At 38.5% G+C, this 10,924-nt stretch overlaps 1 protein-coding gene across 3 annotated transcripts in view; it reads right to left on the minus strand.

Annotated features, from left to right (window-relative positions):
* PRKAA2 (protein kinase AMP-activated catalytic subunit alpha 2) overlaps positions 1–9,251 on the minus strand; it is a 58,307-nt gene extending 49,056 nt beyond the window's left edge. The window contains exon 1 of one of the 3 annotated variants that reach the window (XR_003794615.1): positions 9,069–9,198. Coding sequence is in view for 1 of the 3 variants with exons in the window: in XM_029230522.1 (XP_029086355.1) it covers positions 9,069–9,162 (94 nt within the window). In the remaining 2 variants the exon portion in view is untranslated. Of the gene's footprint in view, positions 1–9,068 lie in introns of all 3 variants that reach the window. The other 2 variants (XM_029230524.1, XM_029230522.1) reach the window with 2 other exon arrangements.
* Between the last annotated feature and the right edge of the window lie 1,673 nt (positions 9,252–10,924).

A 10,924-nucleotide genomic window follows, 5' to 3' on the forward strand; every position in this document is an offset into this window, starting at 1 on the left:
TGTCTATTTTCTATCCAATAACAATTTTTACATTTAAGCACTCATAATATATATTTCCAAAACTCATGGTCAGACAGAACTTCAACATCTTAGGAACTGCTGTCAACTGTTCTACTCTTTCATGCACCTGTTTTTTGTTTCTGTTTTTAACCAAGTGCTAGATTTGACACTTATCCCTATTAAATTCTACCTAGCAATTCAAGCAGTCGATACAAATTTAAGTTCTGATTCTTTGTCTATTAATTATCTCATCTAGCTTTGTACTACCCCAAACAGGAAATCTTACTATACCTATTAAATAGAATAAACGACAAAGATTTCCCTTTAGAATGACTCCTAAATTCTTTGGGAATAGTTGTTCAGCAGCAATAAGACATTCAGAGCACATTTCTTTATCTTATCCGAAAAGCTACCATAAGACACAAAGTCAAATTTCTTACTAAAAGCAAATTTACAGCATATAGTATAACTGTTATACTATCCAACTGTGAATTGGTAGAGCACTAAGAGGGCCTGGTATAAATCTGAGTAAAAGGTGGATTCATCGTATCATATTTGACTTAGAATTCAAATGTGAGAGAAGAATCGTTTAAGTAAATTCTGTGATGAATATTTTCCTCTTTATTTTAAATTAGTAAATCATCTGTTGTAGTATCATTGCCAAATTTTTAACACCGGTAAAAATAGTTTGCTTAAAATCCAATATGACTAAACATGGTAGATGCTTAATATATATTCGTTCTATTATTTCATTAACTAAATCTGGAAGAACTGAAGTCAATTATGGAATACATATGGTACCAAGTTATGCTCTAACACATTAAAAACAAAAATTAAATAACTAATACTTATGGTATTTATCAAGTAAAGTAAGAATTTAGAAAAATTTATGGTATATTTAAAATTTTAATTCCATTATTTTCAATTATGATAGCTAGATAACATAATTAATTTATAATTTAGAAATTGAGAGATGTTAAATGAGAACATACTGCTCATTATGTTTTTAATAGCGTGTAAAATGTACAAAATACTATGAAGAAAAAAGATTCTAAAAAACGTATTTTAATAAATTGATACATAAACATTCAGGATAAGAGACATTACAGCAAGATTTGATGATTATATAAAAGGCTATTTAAAAAAACTAAGGGCAAATTAAAAAAAGAATTATTAACACTTTAAAAACTAAAGCACCACCAAAAGAAATAAAGTAAAATTTATCAGAGGCAAACACTGTTAACCATAAGACACCACTTAAGCAAGAATACTGTTCCCTTGAAGGGGTGAAGGTTTCTATTATTAGCAGAGATAAGAGCTGCCTCAAATTCTTTCCTTAATAACACCAAACTAAAAATAAAATGGTTCACCACCTTTCAAAATAAACACATTACTTTGCACATGCATTTCAATGGTTTAAATAAGAGATAAAAATCTATCCAACTTGATTCAAAGTGTTTGCTCTTATATTTGCATCTAATAAAGATACTAGGGAGATTGGCTCTCACTTTCATAATCCATTCAGTATTTTAGGGGTCTTGTGCCCCCACTTTCTCATTATCTCCTGAAGGATTTGAGATTAGATCTTCTGTTAGATCCAATTAAATTACCTACCTGGCTTCAAAAAATTAACTGCTTTCTCTATAAAATATTTTCTCTATCAAGGAAACCACAGGAATCTCAGAATAAATGGGGCAGTGTTATCATTACAAAACAGTACGAAATGCTTTAAGGAAGGCTAACATGGACCACGAGTTAAGTGAATATTTTGGCATGTTCTTACAAAAAACAAACAAACAAACAAAACAAAACAAAAAACAAAAAAAACCTAGATAAAGCAGTGCTGTGTCAGCATGGGAAAGGGAGAGAGTCCACAGAACTGAAGTAATTTCCTCAGTACATGATCAATTACAAAAATCCTTTCTAATTTACATAAATATGTTAGGAGAAAGTTTGTAGAAAGGCGTTTTTAGTTCAGAGTCTGCATTTTCCATAGTTCTACAAAAAATGAACTGCATGTATTATTTTGGTTCTACTGTAAGTAGAACCTTGACAACAAGCCACACGTAAAAACTGCCAACTGCTGCTCACATCCTCCTCCCTGTTCCAGCTCTGCCTCCTTCTTCCAAGAGTTCTACGATCACAACCATGAGACCTGGAATATACATCTGTTACATGTTTGCATATATGCATTGCATGCATACACATGGTGTACAGAAGATGGTGATAAGTGAGCAGTGTCTAGAGGATTAGATTAATGAACATATTCAAATGAAATAGGAAAGAAGACCAGGGGAAGATAAAACAGGAGATAGTAAACTCTTCCTCATCATCATCAAATAAATTCTGGTCTCAGAACCAGATCACAGATTGTTCTCAGAGTTCAGCAAATTACAGGTTTAAGTACATAATAGGACCCAAGTATATATAAAGTACTTAAAAGTTAAGTACTTGTATCTTTTCACCTACATTTTCTCCTGTACTACTCTCAACAGTATAAAAGAACATACAGTCTTATTCCCTTTTTCAGAGATCAAGTGACTTTGGCTTAAGGCCGCATAGCTGGCTTATATAACAGCAAACTTCCACACCAGGCTTTCTAAAATCCAGTGCTCTCTATACTGTATACCATGTTGCCTTTGTGGACTTCACCTGAAATCTATCCATCATTTATAACATTGTTTCCTATGGAAAAATATCTTTTGAGAGTCAATGGATTACACAAAATGAACAAAATCCATGCAGCACTAAGGACAAAATTACCTATGTTGAAATCATAAAAAACAATATATAGATCAGCAAAAACAAAAAACAAAACCCTAAATAGCACACTGTTCACTTAATTGTTTGAGAGATACGATGAATTGATTTTCATTCCAACACTAATGTTCTAGTATTTCAGAAAATATATAGCTTCATTATTTGGAAGTATTGTTTAACAGTTGTTTAGAATTTGCATATTTTCAAAAGTAAAATCAGTTCAGCTAGCAACTTACATGAACATTCAGTTATTTCCACTTCATTTTTATTTTATTCATTTTCCATATTTGTGAAAAAACAAATTTCATGGCTTAACCAAAAAAGATACTGCATTTTTAATATAAACATTAATAATTATCATATAGCACAAATGAATTAGTCATTGGGAACTTTCCAATGCAGGCAACCAAAAAATAGGGGCAGATTATAAAAGCTCTGTCTCAATGTTGCAATCAGAATTGCAATCAGCAAACACTTATTAACACCTCACACAGGGTGCAGGATTCACTCACAATGGCCATGTATCTAGTCATCTCCACAACAGTGCCATCTATTTGTACGGCAATTTATTTTTTAAAGCCATTTTAGTGCCTCAACTCATTTAATCCTCAAAAAAATTCTAGAAAGCAGGTAGGCCAAGTGTTGTTATTGCCATTTTACAAAGGAGGAAACAGGCTCAGAGAAGTTTAATGGTTTTCCTAAATTCATATAACTGGCTGTGGTATGGAATTAAAATCCCCAGCTAATGCCTTCCTAAACCAATGTTCTTTCTTCCTAGAACATCAAGTTATTTTGTTTTACAAATTCTCTTTAGTCTGTTTACTAAAGGTTACTGGTAATCTTTAGTCAAGGTTATTTTCATAATGGGGGGGGAAACCCTGAAATACCTGGTATTTTTTAAAATTTGGGTTAAAACTGTCAGAATTCAGTAAATTTATCATGTAAAAAATGGAATGGATTAAGGCACCAGAGTAAAATTTATATGAAAATATAATTTTTAACCATCCATATGGAGTTTCAAAAAAACTGTTATTGGCTGTAAATTTGGATTAAAATAAATACATTTAAATCTCATTTTCTTAATCCTTGATAAATATCTATGGACATGTAAAACTTATATCCTTGCAGGTTTGAAACTCACACGATATCACACTATGCATTTTTACTTTCCATTCCATATACCACAGACTTGCATCAGAGAACCCTGAGTTTGCCATTTCTGCCACTTACTAGCACCATGACCTTGGGCAAATTACTTAAAGTAGCTGATTCTCAATATCTACATTAGTAAAATGGAGATAATATCAAATGCAGGATTACTCTGGGGAATAAATAAAAATCAATTGCATATATAGTAAACATAGTAAGAACTGATTCAAGTTGTAGCTTTTATCACTAAAGTGTTACAAATGTGTTTCCCTTTTCTTTTACTTTATATTACATCTTTATTTCAGCTCTGGTCTTCGGTAATTCAAATTTCCATTAAGCCAGAAGAAACAATTAAACGTTCCCATTTTTTGAAATTAAATCTTTAAAAAATAAGTTGTAAAAGACCTCACAAATTTCACGTTCTAGTGCCGTGCTTTAGGAGAAGAAGAAAACAAAGCCCAGAGAGGTTAAATGTCTTGTTTAGGGCCTTGATACTACATGAGAGTCAAAAACAATGCCAGTGTGGGCCCCAAATACCATAGGTGTAACTCTGAGGCCCACCAACTGACCAGGTAGTTGTCCAAAATCTAATTTACCAATTAGGACTTGCTACTTACATTTCAAAAAAGTAACACTACTTGTTTAAAAAAATTAATAAAAATTTTTCCATTTGCTTATCTTTCCTGTTATCTAAAAAATAAGTGGGGCATTAATAAAATATTTACTTAATTTCTTGAAAGCCTATTCTGTGAGGCATGCACATAACTATCTGAAAAACAGAAAAAGTAATGCCTTGATGAGACCCTGTTGACTAGAAAAGGCTACTTTGACTACAAAGGATCCTATGTTGTACAATTCCAATAAAGAGTAATTATTTCATAAACCAAATCTACCAGTCCTCACCTCAAAAATACAGGCTTTTTTTTAAACAAATAATTACCATTATATTAAAAACATTTTTTTTCTCCAACCAGTGTATAAAACAAACACCAGATCTATTCTAGAATTTCTACCACGTTCATTATTTAGATAAGAACCGAGCAAGTCTAATTACAAGAGCTCTTAAACAGAAGTTCTACCTTACCCTGGAAAGAGTAAGAACCAAAACAATCAATATACAGAAAAAAAATTAAGTAGATAAAAAGCATTACTTCTAAACCCTGTCAGCCCACATAATCTGTTTCCATAAGCACTCCCCTTGTACTCTTACACTAGAACAATGGAGAAAAATCAGTTTAAAATATTTTAAATAAGGCTTCAATGATTTATCAACAAATAGAAGGATTTCCATACGCTTTTTAAAAATAGCTTGAAACCAGTACTATTAAATGAAAACTAGTTATTTCCATTTTTGTTTACTGTACCTAACTTTGGTCTGTAAATTGATACATCAACAACTGAAGTTAAACTTTCAATATCTGTAAATAACAACAGTTAAGAGAGAAGGCACATAAAATATTCATCACTCCTCCATTTCCATGTTTTTACAGCCATATAAAACTAAATCATTTACTACTAAGTTTTTTAGTAGAAATTAAATTTACAAAGTCTAACTCTATACCAAATAAAAATGCATGTATTTTCAACAAACGGTGCTGGGACAATTGGATATCCATATTCAAAACGTTGGCCTTAGAACCTCATCTTACACCATATTCAAATTTTAACTCAAAATGGGTCATAGACGTAAATGTAAGAGCTAATAAAACATTTATTTAAAAAAAAAATATGAGCAAATCCTTGAAACCCAAAGCAAAGATTTCTTAAATATAACACCAAAAGCATCGTCCATAGAAGGAAAAAAGTCAATAAACTGGACCTCATAAAAATTCAAAACATTTATACTTTAAAAGACACCATTAAGAAAATGAAAAGTCAAACAACTGACCTGGAGAAAATATTTGCAGTAAGGGACTTGTATCCAGAATTTATAAAAAAAGATTCTTATAAACTCAACTTACAACAAGCAACTCAACAAATGAACTAAATATATGAACAGACATTTCACCCAAGGAGATACCATTTCACTCCTCCTAGAACAGCTATAAGACAATAAACAAATCTTAGGATTTGGAGAAATAAGAACCCTCATACATTGTTGGTGGGATTGTAAAATGGTACAACCACTCTGGAAAAGTCTGCAGTTTCCCCCAAAGCTAAAAATAAAACCATGATATGACCCAACAATTCTGCTCTTAGGTATCTACCCAATGTGTCCGAGAACATATGTCCACACAAACATTTGCATGTGAACGTTTGTGGTGGCATTATTTGTAATAGCCCCAAATGGAAAACAGTGGCCATCAACGGGTGACTGCATAGGCAGAACGTGGCATACTCATGCAATGGAATATTATTTAGCAATAAAGAGGAACAAACTACTGACACATGCCATGTCATGCATGAACCTCAAAAGCATTGTTAAGGAAGTCAGACATGAGAGACTCCATATTGAATGATCTCATTTATAAGAAATGTCCAGAGAAAGCAGATTTATCCAGACAGAAAACAGATCAGCAGTTTCCTAGGGCTTAGGGTTAACTGTAAGTGGGCATGAGGAATCTTACTGCGGTGATGAAAATGTGCTAAAATCGATTTATGATGATGGCTGTACCATTCGGTAGTTACTAAAAATCACTGAATTGTACACTTGGAATGGGTGAATTTTATGATATGTAAAATACACCTGAATAAAGCTGTGTTTAAAATGCATGTGCTTTTGTTTCTAGTCCCTTAAAGGATTACAAGTGACCCTGAACGACACTGGAGTTAGGGGCACTGAACCCCAGGCAGTTGAAAACCTGTATTTAACTTTACAGTCAGCCTGCAGTATCCATGATTCCGCATTCTAGGAGTCAACCAACCTGGGACTGTATAACACTGTAGTATGTCTTTAGTGAAAAAAGTCTGCTATAGGAGTACACCTGTGCAGTTCAAACTCGTGTTTTTCCAGGGTCAACTGTAAATGAGTAACTTTAGACTGCAGCAACTTATATAATTTTTATTAAGCAATTGTACTAATTCTAACCTTGGATGGGAAACCACAGACTAACTTTGGAGAAGTGCTAATATAGTGTTAGGAACACCCCTCCAGTTGGTTGCTCACTGGGAAGGGGTCCTCCAAGAAAAGGATTTCTCACAAATCAAAGTACCTTCTGTTGGTTTGTATTTTAAGAAGTGCCTAGAAGCAGCTCAAGAATATATACAAAAGATATTTAAGTTGTCCTATGACAATGGACCGATTGATCTGATGGGTGTTTTAGCCAACATTCAGATTACAGAAGAATTTAAAAGGACAAAATTTTAACACAATTTGAAAGGGCGTAGGGTACATTATATAACCTGGAGAGTGTACATGTCTAGATGGCAAAGGTTTGAGGGTATAACGTCAAAACACAACAGTCCTTAGTAATGTCACAGGCATTAATCCAATTCCTGGATCCTCCTATATTCATTCTAAATATATTCTCCTAACTGTCCACTTTATAATGTCTTTCAAACCTAAGCCAGGACTTCACAGCCCTCATGGGACTTCAAAGAATTTTACAAACTTGAGGTCTTTACACAAATACCACCCTGTCTGTGAGGCCTTGCCTGACAACCTTACTGAAAATTGCTAACCTCACTAAACTCCCTATCCTCCCTTCTGATTCATTTTTCTCAATAGCACTAAAATACTGTATATTGAATATTTTATATACATATTGCAATTATTGTTTGTCTTCCCCTACTAGAAGAGAAGCTTCACAAAAGGAGAGATTTTAATCTGATTTTGTTCCTAGGGTATCCCCATTACCTAGAACAATGCCTGGCACATTGTAGGCACTCAATAAGTGTTTTCTGAACAAACGAAAGGGTATCAGACACGTGGAAGTAAATAAGAGCTGATCCTTGCCACAGGAATGAACGAGTCTCTTCTATCCATTTAACAGCCTTGATTAAGGTTAAAATATGATTTTCTAAGGAAAGAGGCCTCAATAAAATCTCCAAAGTGCCTACCTAATATTTCCCCTGCAAAAAGAAAAAAAAAAAAAGCAAACATTTTACTTATAATATTGGATTTGCAACAATCACAAGAGAAGTATTTTTAATAAGCTCGTTCTAGTTCTGGAGAGAGGACAAATTAATTAAATCCCACGTGATCCTTATTAACAAGAAAAACAGGAAAGTTCAATACTTAACTAGTAAGAAGTAAAGAAATTTCAAAACCAGCCTGTTTTACTACACCCAAAATGGGATCCCATCACCAAGAATACAGACCTCAGCAGAGCATGTCTTAGCAGTTCTGGCCTCAGCCCTACATACTCCAAGATCCCTGTCACCGTCCTCCCCATCCCAGAAGCCTTCCTAGAACCATTTTAAAAACACCAACCAACCTTCAGACCTCCCAGTTCTGATTAAGCCCTGACCCAAGCCAGCTACATTCCAGCGTTTCACACAGGCATCAGAAAGACCCACCCCGCTCTTGTCCCGGGAGCATCCCCTAAACTGTCATCCCCACCAACCCAGAGTCTGGGAGAACGAAAGAATCGGGATGTCAGGAACCGCCCAGCCTGGCCAAAATCAGAGGACATTTTAGACCTTCATCACGCTTCTGCCAATTTCAGTGTGACCTTGAGCACTCCTAGACCCCAGGGGTCCCCGTTTTCTCACGTTTAAGGTGAAGATAACACCTGCACCTGCTATAAGGATTAAAGGAGATCACACGTGAAGCACCTAACTGGGCACCTGGCACGAAATGGAAACTCCACCATCAGGAACGTGGGTCATTCCCCAGTCCTATCCGTACAGCCTCCCAGCTGGAAGGCACCTCGCCCTACAGCACAGTCTCCCGGCTTCACAGAGGAAGGCACTGAGGTCGGCCGGGAGAAGCGCGGTGGGCGCCGGCCCTGGACCCCGCGACGCCCGCGCCCCAGCCCGCGCCCCCTCGCCCGGCGCCCACAGCTGCCGCAGGGCGAGGCGCTGCACGCTGCCCTCCCGGGGTCCCCAGGCTCCACGCGGCCCGGGCGGGGCCACTCCACCTGCCGCCAGGCCCCGCCACCCGCTGCCAGCCGCCCGCCCGCGGCCCGGGGCTCCCGGGCTCCGAGGCTCCGGGGCTCCGGGGCTTGGCCTCCCGCGAGGTTGGCAGCTCGGCGCGGCGGCCTCGGCGCGTACTCAACTCTTCACTTTGCCGAAGGTGCCGACGCCCAGCGTGTCCCCCAGCACGTAGTGTCCGATCTTCACCCGCCCGTCGTGCTTCTGCTTCTCAGCCATGTTCGGTGCGCGCAGCCTCGCGCCGCCGCCGCCGCAGCTGCCGCCGCCGCCGCCGCCGCGAGCTCTTCTGTGCTGCCGCCGCCGCCTACCCACAGTTCAGCGGGCCCGCGGGGGGGCGGGGGCCCGAGACGCAGGGGACCAGGCGAGGCGGGGGCGGGGGCGGGGGCGGCCCAAGAGCAGGTGGGCGGGGCGGGGGGCGTGTGCGCGCCCAGACCCCGGGGCGGGCGGCAGGGGTGGGCGCGGGAAGCCGAGCGCTGCGGGAGGAGTGGAGGGAGAGCCCGAGCTCCGTGCGGGGAGGGTCGGAGGCAGACAGGTGTGCGCGGGAGGGGTGAGGGGCAGGAAGGCGCCCAGCTACCTGCGGGAGGGGCCCAAGGGCGGGAGCCGGGTTAGGGGGCCCGTGAGCAGGAGAACCGGAGGGAGTGGAAAAGAGAGGGTGAGATTTGGGCCGAATCTTAGCGAATGTAGAGATGGAAGTAGAATCTGGAGAAGAAACAGGCCTGAAGTGTGAGGAGAGAGGGACGTGAAAAGCAGCGTGTGAGTCCAAGGGAAGTGGGGCTGGAGACGGTGGGGAAGGGCATTGATCGAAGGTCAGTCGGAGGAGAGCCTCAAGGAAGTTTCTTGAGTCACGGGCTGAGTGTTTTGATACAGGTCACAGCGCAATAGAGAACCCGATTCTGTGCTGGCTTCAGTGGTCCTCCTCTTCGTACTTTCTAATTCTCAATTATTTTGTCCTAGAGATGGAGGAGACCCTCTCCCCCAGAGCTCTCAATTTTAACTAGTTTGCACAAAGTTCTCCGGTCAATTAGTCCCAATATTTGCTCGATTGTATTTTAGCGCATACTTACATAAATATATAGAGTAGGAATAGTTTGTGGTAGAGCTGCACAAGAGGGAAACAGTGAAAGAAATGGAGAGGAAAACTGAATGTGGTGAGCATGGGAAGTAAGATACCTAAGGGACAAAGAATTATGAAAAGCAAGAGCAATATAAGGACACAAATTAAAGGTAAAGATTGAAGAGGGGAGAAGGCCGGTAAGAGGTAACTAGAAGCGTGACATCCAGGCAGAGCATTTAAAGACTGCCGAGGTATAGTAAATGAAGTGATTATCGCTTCCTCCTCCCTCCCTTCCTTCTTTTCTTCTTTCTTTCCTAACTTGCATGCCCTATTCTTCAGTGTCGCCTGTCTTTTAGTGCTTTAGTGATTGGGAATAAATGTTTAAGGATTAGTTGAACATTTTTAACTTAGTGTCTGACAGTAGAGTTTCAAGGTCACATTCCCCAAACAGTAAGTCTCATCTCACTATTTATAGGTAAAGAGAAAATGTATTGATCAGAAAGAATAAGATGCAACAAAAATTTGTTTTCTGAGAAGTGATAAATATACAAATGACAAACATGCATCCATTCTTGCTTGGACACCAAGACAATCCAATGAGAGATGATCACAGCTTATAAATTATAGACATCACAGCTGTTGAACAGAGGCTATTTTTGTTCATTCTTGGGATCATCTTTCTTGCTGACAAGAAGTATCATTTAAGAATCACTCTACCTAGCCGACAATTCGGGGAAAACAGCCAGTTATTTTTGATACTGAACCTTCATTCGGTTAAGGGTCATTCCTTCAGTATTCATTCAAGTTAGTAAGAAAAAATACCTCTTCTACTTTTGAGGTACAAGAAGTGTCTCTTGTTATAACGTCTTAGTAAAAGATGTTAAAGAGTGTTAGATTGCTTTCTTGAAGCTATATGAAGACAGCCTA

Source organism: Monodon monoceros, unplaced genomic scaffold (assembly GCF_005190385.1).
Source record: "Monodon monoceros isolate NGI ecotype Baffin Bay Population unplaced genomic scaffold, NGI_Narwhal_1 Super_Scaffold_18, whole genome shotgun sequence".
In the NCBI taxonomy this organism is placed as follows: Eukaryota; Metazoa; Chordata; class Mammalia; order Artiodactyla; family Monodontidae; genus Monodon; species Monodon monoceros.